Source organism: Drosophila albomicans, chromosome 2L (genome assembly GCF_009650485.2).
Source record: "Drosophila albomicans strain 15112-1751.03 chromosome 2L, ASM965048v2, whole genome shotgun sequence".
NCBI lineage: Eukaryota > Metazoa > Arthropoda > Insecta > Diptera > Drosophilidae > Drosophila > Drosophila albomicans.
The window spans coordinates 21,346,633-21,368,315 of NC_047628.2; the positions used below are offsets into that span (position 1 = coordinate 21,346,633).

At 39.5% G+C, this 21,683-nt stretch overlaps 1 protein-coding gene across 3 annotated transcripts in view; it reads left to right on the plus strand.

The window, feature by feature from the left end:
• The window catches only part of LOC117566242 (hemicentin-1), a 131,657-nt gene that overhangs the window by 72,612 nt on the left and 37,362 nt on the right, over nucleotides 1–21,683 (plus strand). For all 3 annotated transcript variants that reach the window (XM_034245792.2, XM_052002263.1, XM_052002264.1), the window contains exon 4: nucleotides 20,667–20,927. In XM_034245792.2, coding sequence (XP_034101683.1) covers nucleotides 20,667–20,927 — 261 coding nt within the window. The remainder of the gene's footprint in view (nucleotides 1–20,666; nucleotides 20,928–21,683) is intronic.

Consider the following 21,683-nt stretch of genomic DNA (forward strand, 5'->3'; position numbering starts at 1 on the left):
CCATTTCTGGTAACAAAACCAACAACTTTGTACCACTGTGTATAATTGGCAACACATTGCGTATACGCAACTTGATTAAAGCGTGGAAAAGCTCGTCAAGCGCTATGCGCCTTTAAATGGCTGTTTGGAAAATGTGGTGAATGTTCGCCGTTGCTCGATGCTCGCTTATTGCTCCATCGCCTCATCGCCTCATTGCCCCGCTTGCCATTTCCCATTTCCCATCATCTCTTCCCGCCTGCCTATTTATTTATTAATCATAATAATCATTTTGCAGCGCATTTTAAGCGTGAAAAACATTCAATGCGGCGTATGCTGCAAATCGCTTGGAAAATTTTCAACAGTCCACGCCCACGAAAAAAAAAGAGGAGACAATCAGACAAAGGAGAACGACAGAGAGAGAGAGAGAGAGAGAGAGAAAGAAAGAGAGACATATATGTATGAGTATATAGGCCAGATGATGTATAATATATGGCCAAGTATGGCAGCCGCAGAACATGCAAAAACACCAAACAGATCGGGCAAACAAAAGAAAATTATTGTAAATTTTTGCTAATCGCGCGTTAAACAATTTGCTTGATTTATGTGGGCTAAGAGACACGGCTAATGGCATTGGCAGAACATATACCATATAGCATACCAGCTGGATTAGACAGACCAAAGAATACTCTCAAACTCCTTTTGTGTGGTGTTCAAAAACAAAAATGATTGTAGCTTGAATTCAATAACGTTTTGGCAACCAAATTTTGGTCAAAAACATAAACGAGTTCAAATTTTGCACAAAATTTGACCATAAATACTGCCAGCAAATGTCATGCTTTAAAACTGACCAAACTTGTTTCGAGTTCGTATCATTAGCTGGAAAGTTTAATAAAAGTATGATATTTGCGCTGTGCTTTCTCTGTGAATGGAACTAATTAAATTGGAGCATTATCACCTGACAGCTGGTCAGCTCATGGAATTTTTTAATGACTTCGAATGGAGCAGCATTCAATCAACGCAGTCTCGTTAACTGTTTGTGGATGATGGATGTCAGTTCGGTCGTTGGGTCTTTGGCTCTGATAACTGACCCAAATACACCCACATGGACATACACATAGAAAAAAACAGAGGGAGTTATACCACACACACACACACATACACACACACCCCAATCACCCTATTCAGTGTGTCCATTTGCACTTTGTCCTTTTCAAAATTGTCATCCAGATGACATGAAATTTGCTTTAGCAACGCATTCACCATACACAAGAGCATCCAGCTGTTCCACCTCTCATCTCAGTCATACTTTCTGTTTTTTTATTCTTTTTATTACTCGTATCACTCTTGGGTGCGAGAAGGCTCTCTTTGGTGTGCCATGATATTGGAATTTTGTGTTCAAGTGCCGCTAACATTTCGGAAACAATCAGAACACATTTTTTCACTTTTTGTTGTTGTTCTTGTTGTTGCTCTTTTCTTAGCACAGATGAGAATTCCAGCCTAAAGAGACCGACAACAAAGTCTTGTGCCTTTTCAATTGTGTGTTATAAAGAAATTTAATATGAAGACCTTCGTGTTGTCGGGAAAATATCGATTTTTTTTAATTTTGATTTTGAGGCCTCGGCCAATTTGTAAAGCAACCAACCGCCAGAGGGCGCTTTTCCCGTCTTTGTTGTGGTTATCCGTGCAATTTTAACATTTCACTTTTTATGTATTTCTTCTTTTTTTTTTGTTTAACTGAAATAAAACCAAACTGAATTTGCGCTGCTGCCGAGAAAAACAGACAACACACACACAAGAAAAAAAAAAGATCATACAGCATGCGTCAGTCAGAAAATTGCTCAATAGGCATTGAAGTTTTTTTTCTTCCTACTGTATGCACAACAAATGACGTCGATTTAATACACTAACCAACTTTTGCCCAAGCTTCGAATATTTTCACTTTCTGTGTACGCTTGAAACTTTTCAGCTTTGTAGAGTAGGTTGTGCTCTTTTCTAAAGAAGAGAATTTAAACTTCGTTATGGTTTTCGAAATTGAATTTTGAGCAATTTCTTGTTTAGATTTTTTTTTTGTATCTTCTGTTCTTCTATTCCTTGTTATTGTTGTTGTTGTTGGATGCCAGGGCAAGCTGACACATTTCTCATTTTGTGATGGATGTGCGCAATAATTTTTGCTATTTATGCAAAAGTCGGTTGTTATCAATAGCATCCTCCTCGAAGCAATGAAAGGAAAGGGGCGCGAGCCGCGGTGACACACAAAGGCCCATCCATATCTCACTTTCCAAATCTCCTTTATGCGAATGCGGGTCAACATTTAACCTTTACCTTGTACGCACAGAAGCGAAGAGACAAATGCATAGATCAGAATGCGTGTGTGTGTCTGTGTGTGTGGCAACACGTGTTGGTTCCGATTCGTTTGACTTTTGCGCCACACCCCCAATCAGAGAGAGAGAGACGAGCACACATGTCGCGACGTGGGCGTTACATCTATCAGCGACAGGAGAATATATATGTATATATATGATATATGGTATATGATATGTATGAGCGTGTGTGTCTGTCTGTCTGTGTATTTGGCAATGGCAAAACTTATGCAAATTGAAATGCAAATAAGCCTGAAAACCGAGCGAGTCTGTCTCGGTGGCTCGGTGTCAGGTTTTTAGACGCTGGATTCTCCACAATTTCACCGCAACTCAGACAGACCCCTACATGAATTCGGATTCTTTGTTGGTTCTCACGCTTTATTGAATTCATTTAAAAAACAATTTTTCATTTTGGCTGCCGTCGCAACAACAGCAAGAACAACAAGAACAACTGGAGCAGCAACGGAAGCATTTCTCTTGCTTAAAATGCGCCCTTTTGTTTTTTAGTGCCCCGACTTCAAGGATGCTATATAAAAAAAAATGTGACTGCTTCTAACATTCCAATTAGCCTTTTGTTTGGTGTCAATGCAGCCTACAACCTAAAGGAACATCCACAAATAAAAATGAAAAACAGCTAGCAACCAAAAACGAAAGACCAAAAAAAAAAGCAAAAATGGAAACAATCGAGTAAACTGGGCTTCATCTACAGGTCCTTCGGGCAGCTATTAAAAGCATTGAAAAGCTGTCTGCAGCTTTGTTTGCCTTTTGGCCTGAGAATCAAGCAACCAAGGCAAAGCAAGCCAGGCAGCCAGCAGGCAGCAGGCAATGAAACCAAACCAAACCAAACCGAAGCCAGACAGACAGAGAGACAGACAGACCCTGGGCCAACAACTAGGGACACGCCCCGTTGCTCACAGTTGCCTTTTGTTTGGCGCTGTCAACGCCTAAATGTATGCTCTCCCAAAATGTGCACGATGTGCCGCCTACCCCCAAAGACAATTAAACTCTTGTTAATGGCGAGTAGCAATAAAAAAAGGACAATAGATAAATTGGTCCCATTCAGAACAATGTTCAACAGGCAAAAAGTACACAGCTGCCATAACACAAACAGTTTATATATGCTTTGACTCACATCAAATGAAAAATGCTAGCAAATTGTTATACTTGTTTTTTTTGGCAAGTGCTTAAAGCACATTGCATTGAAAAGACTATCCGCTATTGTGCAAAATAATTGCTTAAATTTTAACTTATATGGCAAGTTAACTTTACTTTAAAGCATACCCCATACACAAAAGAATATCAAAATAAAATGAGGAATCTTGATTAATTTGCAAAATATATAAAATTAAATTTGTAAGCATCTAATTCATTTAAGATTCGTTGTTCCTAAATCATCACCTTAATGTCTGTAAATTCCGGTGAAAATGAGTTAAATTTCCCACCCGAAATAAATGGAAAATTTTGTACTTTTACTGCTGTCAAATACGCTTCGAGCCAAGCCTTAAATGCTGTCGACTGCAGTGACTTTAATGACTTTTTGCGCTGCAAAGTGAGAGTCGGAGTTAAGGTTGAGAATAAGACCAAGTTCAGGTTTGGAAGCTCAGTGATTTTACGAACGGATTTGAAAACTCCGACAAAACTCAGAGGCTGTAACTTGTACAGTTTGCAGTGTTTCGCCATGTGGTGTTTATTGTTTCTGGTGGTGTTCAGCTGCAGGCCGACGTGTAAATTAATTTCAACCGCTAAGCTTAATTTAAAGTTGGCTTAAGCTCACACACACGCACAACAATAATAACACAACCGACGGCTGGCTTCGCTGCCTTGCACACTGACCCCTCTATGCAAATACGCCTTCAGCAACAAATAATAATAATAACAAGAGCAGCAGCAGCAAGAACAGTAGCAACAAGAACCGCAAAACTGGCAGCCCACCCGCCGTCATGTGAAGTTCATAAAGTTTCGCTCCGTTCTCCGGACAACCGCAAAAGGCAGGAACATGGCAACGGCAACAGCAACGGCAACAGCAACGGCGAAGGCAACGTTGTCGCCGGAAGTTGTCCACTGTACGAAGTGCGACTTGTCAACGTGTACTTCCGGCCACCATCCTACACCACAACAGCCACAGCCGCAGAGCAGGAGAGCGACTCTCGGGCTTCAGTCCCAGCCCACCCAGGAAGCAGTCGCTTCGGTCTCGGTCTTGGTCTCGTTATAGGCCTCAAGCTCGCTCTCCTCGTCCACGCTCTCACGTCCTTGTCCTTAAACCTCAGACTCTGGCCCCCTCCATATTCACACCCCTTTGTCGTTATCAACTTTATGAATAATTCAGTTAAATTTTCCCCTATTGCGCACCCAGTTGTGGATATGTTGTGTTGTTATGAGCTTCAACCATTGTCAGCAGTTTTAAGCTCAAAAATGTATGCATAATTAGACTTGTGACGAAGGAGGGGGGAAATTAGGTTCATTTTTAATAATAAAAGATTGATTATTGGTTATTCTGTCAGCAAATTATATTATTCAGTTAGTGTCCATCAAAAATAGAGTATTTCGTAGTCTATCGATTTACGACTTCAAATTAAATATTTTAATTATTCAAATTGATTCAAGAATTTTGTTATTTAATGCAAAAATAATTTATTGCAATTTATGAAATCATTTTAAAAGATTTATCTTCGCTTCTGCTTCTTCTTTCTCTCTCTCTCACTCTCTCTCTTGATTTGATCGTTATTGCAGCATAATAATCAAATTTGCATGCACAAAATGATTATCTAATAATATTCTCCGCTTAAACAAACATAAATAATCTTGCAGTGCATATTGCGTATACGCCACGTGCTGCTGCAAAAATTTAAATATCAGCTAAATTTGTTTATTCGCCCGTTGTTGTTTGTTATTGTGGTTGCGCTTGTTGTTGTTGCTTTTGTTGTTGCTGTTGTCATTGTCGTTGTCCTTGTTACAGCCGGGAGCAGCCTTGACAACTTCTGCTCTTGCTGCCTCTGATCCCAAGTCCTGATGCTGCTGCTGTGTCTTTTGTTGTTGTTATGTTTTAGCGTAAGTGATTTTGAAACACCTGCTTAACATGTTGCAAGGCAACCAAAGCAACACCACCTGCACCACCAGCAGCAAGCATCACCTGCTCCCCATTGCTGGCTCCTCTTTTTGTGTCGACATTTATTAAGCATGCTGTTGCTGTTGCTGTTGCTCTTGCTGCTGCTGTTGCTGCTGCTGTTTGCGGTTGCCGTAACGCAGTTTAGCTAACTTACCAAGAGGCAGGAGTAGCAACAGCAAAAGGACGACAAGACGCTGCCTGCCAAGGAAGCCATTAACAGCCTTTGGGGGCTTCTGCTGCCGCTCTTCTTTGCTGCTCATTTTCTCTGGCTCCTCTGGTTGCTCCTTGACAAGTTCCCATCCTTACCACCCACCCTTCTCTCTCATTCTCTCTCTCTCTCTCTCTCTCTTTCGCTCTCTCTCCCTATCTCGACTGTCACCATAAACTTTGTCGTTGTCGCACATGCAACTAACATAAATTTTATGTAATAATTTTTCTAATCAGAAAATGAATACACGTCGCGTTGTCTTCCGTGCTTTTCCTCCACACTCATCTTTCTTCTCTTTCTTTCGCATTTTTCACATAGTCTGCTGTTGTCCTGTTTTCACCTGCTGTCTCTGTGTGTGTTTTTAAATACATTTTTAAATGCTGCAAACAACGTAGCGCGTGCTGCTTTGTTGTAGTTGTTGCTTAAGTTATTGTTGCTGTTGTTGTTGCTGTTGCTTGTCATTCGCCGTTAAAATCAATTTACGGCAAAATAAACACACGCACTGCGAACGTTGCCACGCCCCCGAAACTCCCACCGCCCAGCGAGTGCTGCTCGCATTGCTGAATGTTTGCACTGCTGCGTTGTTTGTTTGTTTCCTGTGTCGCCATCCTCGTCCTCAACCTCATCCTCATCGTCATCCTGAGTGAATGCCATGCCATGTCAATGGCAGCGGCAGCAACAGACGCCGGAGCTGAGGCTGAGATTGAGGCTCAGGCACGGACAAGGACCAGCAGACGATGTCAACGTCTGCCGCTGTCACCTTTAATGTAGAAACATTCTCTTCGCTGTTTTTTTTTTTTTTTTATACATATTTTGATATATTTTTTGTGCCCGGCATTGACAGACAATGAGTAGGGAGCGAGCATGTGGGGATCCCTCATCCCTCGCTTATCAAAATTGGCTTACGAACAAACGTGCGACCTGCCCAGAATTTAATGTGTCTCGTTTTAAATGCGTGTTAAAGGTACTTTTCGTATGGCAGGAGCAGACAAAAGCTATGGAAACTAGTTTATAGCCAGATTTATGGGGTAGCTCATTAAGTTTAAATGCTAAACTAAACTCAGCTAAACTAAAAGGGATGCAACAGCAACAGCCAGGATACTGGATACTGTATTCTGTCACGACACGGACAGGAAGTCCTTGGCATGGGGATGCTCATTAAAATGCAGCACGCAAAATTTGATAACAACAAACAGGGATGGCAGCAAGTCACATTATTAACGTAGAGCACTAAACCAATATGATAATAAGGAAAATTAATTGTAGTGGAGCGCTTTATTGCAAAGTTTGCAATTAAAACCCCGAGATAAAACTATTAAAACGGTTCTTAAATTTGTGAATATTTATTTCAAATTTCTTTGGAATTATATTTGTGTTTATTCTATTCTGATGAAACAACATTTTATAATAATTGAATAAAACATTTCAAATAGGTAAAGCGAATTAAATTTGAGCTACTTAACTTATCAGACGGGAAAGGAAAGAAATTAACAACTAAATTAACATTTAAAATCTTCTTAATACTTAAAGTCAACTACTATTTAAATATTTCACAGCTGCAGTGTTGCAGCCCTGCGCAAAGCTGTCAGAAATCAACAGGGAACACCCAAGCTCAAGCATTAAGAAGGAGCTGCCATAAACCTGAGAGTAATTAAAAATTCAACGCAAAATCAACAGCAAAAATCTGTTAACTGTTAGCTGTAACCTGTTACCAATCAGTGAGGGGTTTCTAAGAGCTGCGAAACGAACTCAGCCCGTTGTGAGTCTGTGGGGAAGTCTGTGACTCCGGGAATGAAAACGCCGCAGGTGCAAATACAAAAAGCGGAACGGGAAAGAAGATGCAAGATGGAATGGGGTCTGACTGTCTGGTTGAATTACTTGAAGCAGGTTTTGTGGGGCCGAGCAATAACAAAACAACAACAATAAGAAATAACTACGAGCTGTGTGTGGCACAAATAACATTGAGAGGGGTTGCTCTTTCTCTGAACTGGTAGCAGCTGCTGCTGTTGCCGTTGCTGTTGCTGTCAGCCAATGAGGGGCGCAGAGTGTCAGACATTATTGCTCCCGCGAGCATTGTGAAAGGCAAATAGTTTGGCGGCGCCAAGCAGCGACAACACACTAACAACAACAAACGATCGCCCAGAGGCGTCACAAGAGCAACGAGAGTGAGGAGACGCGGGGTGGGAGTGGGGACTAAGGGTTAAGGGTCCCGATGACAACCGACGCGCTGCCAATGATGATGATGGCGACGATGATTAGAACTGGCAAAGGCCTCCAAGGAGCAACACCAGCCGGTTCTGTCCATTGCCTTAATTACGTGCAGATAAGAAACGCAAATATGAATACAGTAAAACCGCCTCCTGCCAACAACAGCAACAGCAACAGCAGCAGCAGAAGCAGCAGCAGCCTACTAACCTACTGCTTTCCTCCCCCATGACTTGCCCCAAGTATCGGGTGGGGCTGGAGTAGACAAGTGATGTCCATAGCGCAACAGCTGCGTCACTAAACGCCCGGGACATAAACATAAAAAGTCTATGAAACTGTCATAAAGCAGGCAATAGAACTGAACGACCAACTCGTAGCTTTAGCTACGTACCACCCACCCTTCGCTGTCCCTTCTCGCTTGTCAGCTCCCTGCAGCTCCTCCCCAGGGAGTCACGGCATTGGCCTTGTTCCGTACCCGGGACAGAGAAACTCATTTGTAAGACGAGTGTCATAAAAAAATTGCCAAAAGAAATTAGACGAGTCCTCTCCAACTGCTGCCGGTTCTATCTAAAATGTGCGTCAATGTCCAATGTGCACCTAAAAGCGCGATTTAAAATCGTTCAAGTGACCCACAGCCTTAAAAGCTTGGCAAAGGAAGGAACTGACACCGTGTGACTAGAATAGACCCAACTTTAGCTCGTTTAGCACACACACACACACACACACAAACAGTCGATCCTTCTTCACGTAAATCTCATTAGACATTAGCAAAACGAAATTTTCCTTTATTATTCTTTTTAGATAGTATTATAATCCCACTGTAATGAAATTATCTATACTTCTGTCAAACACTGGGAGATATTTTGAAAATTTCTTCAATCAATGGTTTCATTTTCGAAATCAATTATGGCATAAACAAAAAATATTAAAGTATAAATATATATTAGCAAGCACAATGCTACTTATGATCGTGACTTCTCATACAACGTATTTATGCAGGGATTATTTAGCAAATTATCACAGATAAACATCACGCACATTCCTATGCTTTCATAAAGATTCACTTTATTTAAGCTCCACTGTAATTCGGAAGCCAAGCGAAAAATTATCCAACAACATGGCATAGTACTAGGAGAGTAAGAGTAAAAGACGCGGGAGGCAGATACTGTGGCATGAGACATGGCCAGCTTAGGAGTAGGACTTAGGGGGTCTTAGCCATTTCATTTTTAGCCTTGTTGCCTCGGCTGTTTATGTGTGTGTGTGTGTTGGTCTATGTGTTGTGCTGCGTGTATTCGTGTGTTTTGTAAAGATTATGCGCTTATAATGGGCCGCAAGTTTCCTCGACGGCCATGGGCCGTTTCCAAATCTCTACAAAATTGGCTTTTGAGCGCACATAAAATGTGTAAAGCGGGGAACCGAGTGTTACAACTGTTAAGCAAAGGCGCATAACAGCCAAAAAGTAGATAACAACAAGAATAACAGCAGCAACAACATTTAGAACATGCCATAAATTAGAACAGAAACGAAGTGAGTGCAATGTGTATCCGCATCCGCATCCACATCCTCATCCGCATTCCGCACTTATATGACCCAACCATGTGTGCGCCCAGCCATACAGTCAGTCAGTCAGTCAGTCGGTCCGTCTGTCGGTCCCTCTTACCGTCGCCCCATATCGCATCGCTCACAGTTCCCAGCTTACAGATCCCGCATGAGTCGTAAAACGCAACATAATGAAACATTATAAAAATCATAAAAATCAACATCATATTTATGCACAAGGTCCGGAAACGCAGAGAAAGAGACAACGGCCAATAGCAAGAAAGAGAAAGGAAATCTGCTGAAAACAGCAAAATATGCAAAGTGACTGTCGAAACATAACGCAAGAACACAAAAGCAAACGAAATTGTTATGATTCTACTTGTAAATATCGAACTTGTTGTACTCTCCATTAAGAGTTTCCAATGAAACGTACACTGCGTTGGTAACATGCTAATAAATAAAGGAAAATAATCTTTGTATAATATAGTATATTCTCTATATTATATTACAAAAATTCAATTTGAATTCCACACAAAACTTTAAAATACAAAAGAGTACTTCATTTAAAATCTTGGTAATTTTCGTACAATCAACCAACAGCATTAATATTTATTGTGCAGATTATGTTCAGCCAATATTGGGTAGAAATATAAATTATAAATTGAAAAATGCTGTGAAAAATAAATCATTCATCGACTGCAATTTCAATATGGCCAATAATGTAAGATGACATTTCATTTTGAAGATGACATTTCACTTTTAAATAATTCATATAACTTAAATCGATTCTGCAACTTTCGTCAAACCAAAATAATAAAAATTACGACTTACCTTACCATATACGACTATTGGCAATTCCATTCCACGAAAACTAGAAAAAAAAATACCAAACAAAATACACACTATTACTTAAATGTTTAGAGTGGTATATATATAGCAAAAAATTTCAAACTAAACAGAAAATACAAACATCTTAGCAAATTTATAATAATGTATGTATGTTGCTACTGGAATAATACAAAGTGTCCTCAACACACACGCTCCCACGCTCTCGAGTACACACACGGACTCGTAAATATACCAAAAATATTGAGTGCGTGTGAGTGAGATCTTAAAAGGAGGGGGACAAGAAGCAGGCGGCAGTCAAGAGCGCAGAATGCTCGTAAATTTCGGTACTGCTGCAATTTCTTCGCACAATTTATAACTTATGAGACGTGGCGGCCGGCAGCCGAGGACACACAAAGAAAGAGTGTGGAGAGAGAGAGAGAGAGCCTCTGACGGAGTGCAAGAGAGTGTAAGAAGCCCGCACCCGCTCTGTCTGTTTGTTGTTTTTATTATGAATATTACACCAAATAAGCGCGATGCTGTCAAATATGTGTGTAGAGAATGTGAGTGGGAAAGGAGAGATAGCAAATGCTAGCTGAGCTTGGCTTTGTGGAGTTTTGTTAGGGTAACCGTTTGTCGATCTAACACAAGTTTTATGACAGCCAGCAAGAGTTATGTTTGTGTGTGTTTGTGTTGGTAGTCTTATCACAGACCACATGATGTTCTACTCTCCGTCTTTGCATATTAACATTTATTTTTCACAGTCATTTTAACTGCGGCGACAACACAGCAGAAAATTTTTACTGCTACTACGCTACTGCTGAGCAAATAAAAACTGACAGTACACAAAAAGTGTTGCATAAAACGCAAAGCTGCTGCTGGTTGCCGCTGCCCCAAACCGCAAGCGCAGCTGTCTCGCTCTATCGACGCAAACACACACACTCATGCATGCACACACAACTGTCGGATGGTTTGTCTGACTTTTGCTTAACGCTATGGCGATATGATTTATGCATATTTCCCTGTGAAATCTATTGAGAAATCAGTGACAAGCAAAATATGCATGAACTCCTGCACACACACACAACGCTCAGCACACAGCTGCATATTTACTATATGTGCATACATGTGTACTTACATAAGACGCTTAGCAAATGGACAAGTTCATGCATGTGGAATCCCTTGAAACTTCTGCTCACACAAAAGCACTAATATTATCGATATGAAAAGTCATTGTTGATTTTTATGCGTGACTTTGAAGCACCTTTTGAACCGCTTGAAAAAACACTCAGCTTTTGTCAGCGATTGACAACACAAACACAAAACAAAAACCAAAAAAACTAAAACACACAACAGCAAAAACGATAAACTGCAGGCGAGTACCGTTTCAATGGTCCGCCATCTTTTTTTCACTTGGAAACAAAAAAAATCACTTTTGCAATATGCTTTAAACACAAACACGCACTTAGATTACCTAAGCTTTATGCAATATGCGCATATTTAATGTGATTAGATTGCATAATTGATTATAGATTAATTATATATGCACTTTTTCCAATGCGAATTATACCACAAAATTAAAGCACAAGCATATTTCACTCACTGATTTTCACTCACACCGACGATTGAATGCATTTTTTTGTTGTCACTTTTGCGATTTACTTTTTGCGCGCACTTCACGTTCCTTAAAATAGAACCGAACTTTTCGATCGACCGGCGACAACTAACTGAGCGAACTCCTTTTACTTTTTTGTTAAGCATTGCAAAGTGTCTGATCTGTTGTTGCTTTTAAATGCGTCAATTCCTCTATGGAAATTAGACGAGAGAGCCTTGCACTACGAACTTTTAGAAAGAGTGAGTATGTGTTAACGACTTGCGGCTGATCGGCTCATTTGCGAGAGTAACAAGGATAACTATATCTGTATGTTGTTATTCGTGAAGGTATTCTATGAAGAATTAGGCATAGAAATCGGCAATGCCTACATCACAACTTCGGGCAATTATGACGTCACGCTGGAGGTGTAATATGCGAAGCTTTGATAGCGTTTGAGTAACAAGGATAGCTATAGGAGCAGATTGTTGCTTTTACGTTCACTACAATTTGCAATTGAGCATCAAGGATAGCTGAAAGTGCAGACTGCTGCTTTTACATTCACTATACTTTGCACCTGCAGCCAAAGAGAATGCATTTTAGAAGGTACGCCATGCAAAATTGCTCTGCTTCGTCCAAGTCTTTGCTAGCTCCATTGTGACGTCAAGCAGGTCCTTCCATCTGCGAATCTGCATTAAAGCGTTGACCCTGCAAAGCAATAGAGAATAAACAGATTGATTAGCAACGTCGGGTGGGAAGTGCTTAAACACATTTGATTAGCAAATGTTGCGAGTGTCAGCAACAGCTTTAACCTTTGACATTGCTTTGCTTTCTAGATAGCGATGACGCCTTATTATGAACACCTGCTGACACTGACACTAAAACCTTTGGCAAGGATGATACCATGTTGTTGTTGCTATTGCCTTGGCCTGTCATATTGCTGTCATTTGCACACATTTACCGTTAAAGAGCGCACACAAAACTGTTGCAAAGGCCGCGCACATCAAGAGTATCTGCCCACACTGCTGACACCCAAAACACACACAAGTATACACACACTCATACGTAAATAGTTTAGCCAGCAAGGCCAAACATGCACACACATTAACAACATGAGGACATTGCATTGAATTTGAATGGCACAAAGGCGACAGCGCCCAGAGGAGAAGCTATCAGGTGGTAGGCAGGAGGTGGGGAGGCAGCTATGTGCTACAGGTCCAGATAAAGTCAACACAGCATCAAATTGCCAATAGAACTGACAAGGGCGGCCGCCAGAGGGCGCAAGAGAGCGGCCAGAGAGTGGGCAGAGAGCAAGGCAAAGGCATTTATAGAAATTTTGCAGAAGCGCAAAGCAAACAAACCGAATGGATGAAAGTGCGCGCTAGAGCGGGACAGACAGACAGACACAACGACAGAATTGGGGGATGGGGCGATATAGCAATAAGCATGATGGATACAGAGACATGTGACTGCTGTCTCCCTTCCACCTCTCCGCACACATCACATTTAGCATGAATGTCGCCTTTGCATAACAAATGTTAGCAACATGTTTCAATAATGAGCAGTCGTATCGCCGCCTATTCTCCTCCCCTCTCTCCACCCTCTCCACTTGGTCCCATTCACATTGCCATAGCCATTACCATGACCATTACCCGGCGACTGGGCACGATTGAGCAATACGCTGGACATCTCCGCTGGCGCTGCCTCCACACTTCGCCTTCCTCGCGCCCGTTGATACTTTGGGCACACTCCCAGACCATCAAACATTTGAACTACAGGGTTAGCCCTTTATAATGGCGTCTCGAACGAGTCCAACTCCCTCTCTCTCTTTCTCTCTCTTTGTGGCTGGCGACTGTGTCACAGCACCAAATTAATCGTTTCCACTGTGCGGTCGACATTGAGTTCCCCCTACAGCTTCTCACCATCCCGCCGCCCCCGCAGTCAGTGTGCGCCTCATTTGTTATGGCCATTTGCATAAATAAGTCACTGGCAGCGGCATTTTGGACCAGTCCAACACTGGACGACAATCTGGACAACCGGACAGACAGACAGAGAGACAGAGCATCAGGACATCGCAACGACTGGGACTGAAGTTGGCGGAAATTGTGTGAATAACTTGATGAATGTTGTTGTGAGGCCCGGGTCTCGAGTTAGTTGTTGCCTGATTTGCTTCTCTGCCTGGTTTCATTTTTATACCCGCTACCCATAGGGTAGAAGGGTATTATAACTTTGTGCCGACAGGAAATGTATGTAACAGGTAGAAGGAGGCATCTCCGACCCTATAAAGTATATATATTCTTGATCAGCGTCAACAGCCGAGACGATATAGCCATGTCCGTCTGTCCGTCTGTGTGTCTGTCCGTCTGTCCGTCTGTCCGTCTGTCCGTATGAAACACTGGATCTCAGAGACTATAAGAGATAGAGCTATAATTTTTTTCGACAGCATTTGTTATGTTTGCACGCAGATCAAGTTTGTTTCAAATTTTTGCCACGCCCACTTCCGCCCCCGCAAATCAAAAAAATTGAATAACAAGCGTAATTTTCAAGCTAGAGTTACGAATTTTGGTATATACAATAATAACTATAGTATTTATGATTTCTGAAAATTTGGTTGCGATCAGATAAAAATTGTGGATGTTATTAAAGAAATACTTTTGTATGGGCAAAAACGCCTACTTACTAGGGGTCTTAGTTGCTTTGGCTGACAATCTGGTATATTGTGCCGTCTATGGTATATTTTGAATACGGTACTATGTCGATATACCAAATATACCATTCGGTATATTTTTAGTATTTTTGCAGTATATTTGGTATATTTTGAGAAAATACCGCAAAATATATTTCTTTTATTCAAAATGGGTAGCGGGTATCTCACAGTCGAGTACACTCGACTGTAGCTTTCTTACTTGTCTGTTGCTGTTTGGCTTTCGATTTTGGGGTTTTAGGGCCTCGCTTTTGTTTCGCCTTCCAACATTTGCCATCGATTGTTCGGAGGTCAGACGGAACTATCCATCTAATGCTGATTGCATCACAGCGGGTTGCTTGCTTTAAATATTTACTTGTCAACTGATTCGATTGATTATGCCTGTAAACATAGTTAAGCCTCACCTAACTTGACCACTGATTTGGGCAGTTTGTGGGAATTCTTAAGCTTGCTCAAATTCTAGGAAGTTTGCTAAAGGATTTCCCAAAGCCTGCACGAATATATTCCTCTAGGTTTCGAAGGGATCTTAGGACGATGATATTAAGATCTTTACCTCAAATGAATATTATATATACATTCATAATTTATTAGATTAAGTATCCATTACGTTTCTTGCTCAGCTCTGTGTATTTTCTTAGTTCCTGAATCCTTTTCCCATACTGACTTTTAAAGTGATTTCCTTATATCACAGATTCTTCTATAGTATTTTTAAAATGTAATTTTCTACTCTCAACTAGTTTTCTTTTTTCTACTCTCAACTAGTTTTGTCTCCAACTCTTTTCGTTTCTAATCTTATCCGTTCCTCTATCCTTTCCATTTTCCTTAGCCAAGTCAATTAACTAGTTTGTCCTTTTGCTATCTCCATACTCCAATCCTAAGTAAATTTCCATTTTAATGTTCTCTTTGTTTAATCTACTTTCAAATTTGCTGCCAATTTTTGAGGCATCTTTGCCACTTTCCAACTTTACACCTACATACTTGCCCCTCACTCTCTATCTCTCTTTTTATAGCTTTCTCTCTCTCGCTCTTTCGCTCACTCGCATATCATGGCATTCACTTTTATTTAAGGCAAGAGGCAACAACAATGTTAAACATTTAATGGCGACAACAACAACAACAACAGAAAGAAGAAGTAGAACAACAACAGCAGTAACAACGACAAGCAACGGCAGTCATTTTGTAACAGAGCCTAAAGAGTCCTTGCTCCCCATTTGTCCTTGACGCGTCCACCCTCCGTCTCCTCCTGCTCCACAGTAGCTGCGCCTTCGCAGCGAGTCCTGCTGCAAGGATGCGTGACAATATGCCGTTTAATTATACGCCGCGACCCTTTTTCCAGCTCCTTCTCTCAGCTCGCTGATGTCCTTGTTGCTGTTGTTGTTTCTGTTGCTGTTGTTGTGATATCGCACACACATTTTAAAAGTCAATTATCCGCACATAACGCACATCGTTGACAGTGGCATGAGGCATGAGATGAGTCGACTTAAAGGGCGTGAGAACAGAAAGTAAGAGGACAAGGGCAGGGCAGAGCAGAGCAATGCCCAAGAAGCCGTAACATTGCCAGAGCGAGTCCTTTCTCTTTCTCTTCACATCCTTGCCACGCGTCAAATTTGGCGCGCGCTTTTTAAACTTTCTCCTCTCGCCAAAAGTGATGGCAGCTACAAAAAGTTTATTATTTTTATGAGACGACACCACAGCGTCCTCCGACGTCTCCTCCCTTCACTCTTCATGCTTCACTCAACCATTGAATAACGCATAAAAGAAAGAAAGGCAACGGCACTCGCAACAATAAGGAGTCACCCTTAGACCCCCGATAAGTCGATACTCGATACTAAAAACCGATAATAACATAATCTGACAACGAGCGTTGAAGTAGTTTCGCTCGCCTTCTCGCACTAACGAGCTGGCGCGTGCTTTAGTTACAGTTAACAAGCTCGTGGCATGCCTCAGGTTAGCACTTGCCGGCAACGGGCCATAAAGCAGGGGCAGCCACACAGTGAACACGAGCCGATTATACGAAGGCAACACTGTGCCACAGGCTTGAGTTTAGAGTTTAAGAAGGGATTGAAAGAGTTGATCGCATGTCAGTTAAGAACTAGCAAAAATTGGAAGATTTCTTTTCAAGCAATTAACTTGATTAAAATGTACAAAATAAATCGAAATATTTAAACATAATATACTCATTTAATACAGAAAATTGCATTGAATAAGAAGAAATTATTTTGAAATTATTTAAATCTAGAAAAATCCACTTGAATAAAAAGAAATTCTTTTAAAAATAGGAATAAAATGATCGACTTTTAAAAATTACAATTTTCAAAGAAATTTATTTATTTAAAATGCATAAGTAGAAATTATTTAAAAAATCAGAACATGATTACATTAAAAATTTCATAACTATAAAAAATTACCAAGAAAATAATTTATTTAAAATAGTTTAAAAGACAATATAAAACATTTGTCAAATTTACAAATAAAAGAACTTTTTTTTGTTCAAATCTATACTCAAACCAAAAATAAATATTTAAAGACATAAATTTAAATATATTTATAAATTTTCCACACATTATTTTGGACATATTTTTGTGCAATCCTGAATTATATATTTCATCAATTTAATTGTCTTTACATAATCACAAGTTTGTTCAGTAAATTCTTTAATTTCTATCCCTTTATTTTTCTTTAAAATCTCACAATCTTATTTAATCTTATTATAAAGAGAGAGAAAATTGTATATCAAAATAACATAATAACAAAATAAGAATATTTCTAATATATATTTTTTTCCATGTTTTTTGCAAGCTTAAATAATAATAATAATACTAATATTTCCTTAACTAATTTGCTTTTACCTTATCTCGCTATATACTCCACTCTAATTAACAAGAAATAGAAAATATTATATATCAAGTCTTTAAGTCAACACATATTTATAAAATTCAAGTCGTATTTTCTTCACTCACTAAATAAACTCTTTTATTCTGTCTACCTTTAGCTGCATTATTAAGTCCCCTACTTGCAGCCAAAGTATTATATTACAAGTTATTAAATAGAATTAAGTGTTCCCCTAATTGCAATTCACTCTTAACCATTTCGCTGCTGATTCCCCTCATTTATTTTCTTACAATTTGTTGCAATTTAATTGCTTTGCTTTAATCTGGGCTGAGCTGCAAGTTATAGTTGAAAGTAATATACTATTATGATATGAGCATATGTTGTCATGGAACTTTTTTGCTGTACTTTCTAAATTTAAAAACTACTTAATAAATCGAAAATAAAAAAAAGAATATATACTACAATCAGCATTCGTTGTCAATGCACTCATATGAGTTTCTCAAATAAAAGTACAATTCAAAACGTAGCTTTCCACTTCTACTTTATTCCTTTATTTTCTACTCAAATATGGAGTAGCAATCTTGACTTGTTCTTCACAAATACTCGAAATCACTTCCTTCCCATGCATTTTACTCTGTTTCTTTTTGCAGTTAATAAGATATGTAAGAACTCGTTGAGACTTTGCAGCGAAATCAATCAGAGCCGCAAAATGTGTGCAGTGCAGTGTTGTTGGCAACTTTGGCTGTCATATATGAAACCAGATAGTGAAGAGAGTAAGGAGACGGAGGAGGAGGAGGAGAAGAAGAAGAGCGAGGCAGGCATTTGCCATGTAATTGGCTGCAATTTGCATAACAATTCTGCGACTGTTTTGCATAAGTCCTGCGACGATGCAACATAATAACGGAGGCAGCACTTATTTTCACATTAGAAATTCCTTTTTGGGCCCCCGCCTGGTCCAAGGACATAAGGACATGCTGAAGCAGCAAGCAGGCAGCTGGCTGCATGCAGCAGGCAGAGGCAATTATGTGCTTCGCTTGAGCTGCAGCTGCAGCACTCGAAACACACACACAGAGAAAGAGAGCAAGAGCAAGAGCGAGAGCGGGAGAGTGAAATGAAACTCAAGATGCAGCCGTCGTGAAAGTCAGAGCCGGAAATGCAGCGCACAAAAATCTCTGGCAACGGTAAAAATGCAGCCATTTCCTTGGGCACGGCCAAAAAACACAGAGAAACACACAGAACAGCAGCGGCAGCAGCAAACTGAAACTGAAAACAGAAACCCAAAATGCTATTTGAGCTAGCTGAACGGAAGTGTGCCGCATTTGGGTCTACAACATGGCGAACACACACACACATGTGCCTTACTTTACCAACTCCTTACCCCTCTCCTCACCCCCCTTCGCCATTCGACGACTGCCAGACATAGTTGCCATTGCCATAAAAGTTATCAAAATTGAAATTTTATTTAAAAAGTTTCTCGCTTTTGGCTCCCATTCCACATCTCACAACCAACTTGCATATGCACTCAAGAAGTTTATAAGATCTACTTTAATAATGTCGAGTGCATGATTTATGCTCTATCCACACACACAAACACACACACACACATTGAAAACCCAACATCCATACGCCATGTGGGCTAAAAAAAAATCTCATCATGAGAAATTAAAACTTAAACACAAAGCGTTCCGGCGGCTGGGCTAAATAAATGACGATGACGTTGATGAAGAAAAAGTCAAGAAAGCAATGCCAGTCAAAGCGGGGGCAGAGGCGGAGGCAGGGGGCGTGGTAGCTTGTGGACTTGTAGGTCTGCATATGCAGGTAACTAAAAGCATTTCCTTTTTGCCTCAAAGTATACGCAGTGCTCGAACAGTTTCAGAGCTATTACGCTTGATTGGGTTTTACCTAAGAAAATACGCTTCTCTTATTACCACTCCTTCCCCTTCCACTAGTCAGGTGGGTAGTCCAGGTAGCCAGTGCAAAAGAGAAGAAAAAAATATAACGAAAAGATGTTAAATTAATCAAAATGTAATGCCTGGCCCCATGGCAACATCAAGACAAGAAGGCCGCCACACAAAAATTAAGCTAATAAATTCACAAAAATGAGTTCGACGCTTAATTTGCCATGAGCATTTTTCATTTTATTTCGCGGCGAGGCGAGGCGAGCGAAAAAACAGAAACACCAAATCTAAATGGTCCAATGCTAAGCCAAGGCAACAAAATAAAAGGAAAAAGAAAGAAAAACCAAAGCAAAGAGAAAGAAAAGCAACAAGAAATGAGCTACCACAAGCTGACGGTATTCATTGCAAACAAGCAGAGCAAACAGAAAGAACTCTAATGAGGTGGACTAGGGAATGCTCTACGCCTCTCTCGACTTGGAACAGCAATTGGGATTGGGCATACATGGCTAATGGATGCTAAAAGCTTTTTATGAAACACCTACATACAAGATATAAATAAAATAAAGTATGTGTAAGGGAAAAGAATTAAGCTACTCATACGCTCTACTCATATTATTTTCAATTTGTGATGTAAGATATAATAAATTCATAAAGAAACACCTCACGAAATATAAATAAAATAAAGTATGGGTTATATCGAAAAGAAAAAGGATTTAAGCTGCTTACAGCATTATTAAATAATCAATTAAAATAGAACATTTTAGGTTAATAATATTAAAAGGGAAAGGAACTAATCTTCACAATATAACAATTTATAATTAAAGAATATTTTCAACATAACATATATTTTAAATGATCATTAAAAACCAGTTATGACTTTGATATGTTCTAAAAAATGTTATGCCAAAGTAAAATGAAAATATCTGTTGGAATGTCCCTATTCAAAAAATCAAGAATACTTTTTTATATATCTTTAAAATTTTAACATAAGTCATATTCAAATGATCTGGCCACACTAGGACTTCCACTTTCCTTGTTGATGTTGTTTTCAAGGTGAATATTAATAATAAACAATACTTATAATAACAAATATTATGACTTCTTCGACAAGCTCTCTAACTAAGTGAATATACCCTACTGCAAAGCACAGTCTATCATTAATACAAGAGAAATATATCCATGAACTGCATGGTTTGAGAGTGCGCCTATAATAAATAGGTGCTCACTTAGCTTTGGCTATGTAAATTAACAAAATATGGCCGCAGTTAATTTGCATAAAGTACAAGAAAAACAAAACATTGCTATCACTTCTTTTATTTTTATGGCCCCCCAACTCCCAACTAATAATATAAATTCTGCTCACACCACGGTTAATCTTAATTTCTCACTGTTTTTTTTTGCTTCTTTTGCTTTTTATAGACTTGACTTTCGGCCTGGTCGCGGCGTTTACGATCTGCAAATTAAGAACACCTCGTACAATCGAGACAATGGACGATTCGAGTGTCGCATCAAGGCCAAAGGCACCGGCGCCGATGTGCATCAGGAGTTTTACAATGTGACCGTGCTAACGGCACCACATCCGCCGATGGTAACACCCGGCAACATTGCGGTCGCCACCGAGGAGAAACCACTTGAGCTCACCTGCAGCAGCATTGGCGGCTCACCGGATCCTATGATAACGTAAGTTCCCATTGTTAATGATGGACTTCTCTTTTGAAGCAGTCACTTGCCTTTCAGTGGAGCATTTCGAATTTGGCAAATAGAATGTAACACATTATTTATGATAAATAATTTCATAGTTTATTAATTTTAAATCAATCGAAATAATTTCTTCTTTTTAATATCCCATTTGAGTTGAAAATTTAATTGGGATCAGATAAAAACTTTAGAAGTTATTCAAGAGAGAATTATATATGGCTGTAAATCTTTTTTATTTTGTCATCATTGCTACATTTTGAATGTAGCAGTATGTTAATATACCGAACAAACATTTTGATACTTATATATTTTTAATGGTATATTAATTTAGTATGTTTAATAAAACCTCAATGTTTTATATTCATTCAATACTGGTATTTGTGGAGCATACTCTTTGCTACATTTGGAATGTATTAGTATATTAACATACTGATGATACTTTTCGGTATTTTTCTATATTTTGTTGGTATGTGAATTTGGTGCAGCTTAAAAATACAATCACACTTTTTAGCTTTTGTTAAAAACAGGTTTTTATAGAGCACCCTCCTTGGTACATTTGGAATGTAGTAGTATATTAATATACCAAATATATATAGTAATTTAGTATGTTTGAAAGATATTACTGTTTTGGTTTTACTGAACACACTCAACTATAGCTTTCTAACTTGTTTTTCAAAATCTCTCCGTCAGAGTATGCAAACTTCAGCTAGCCAGCAAAAACAAAAGTTATTTTCTCTA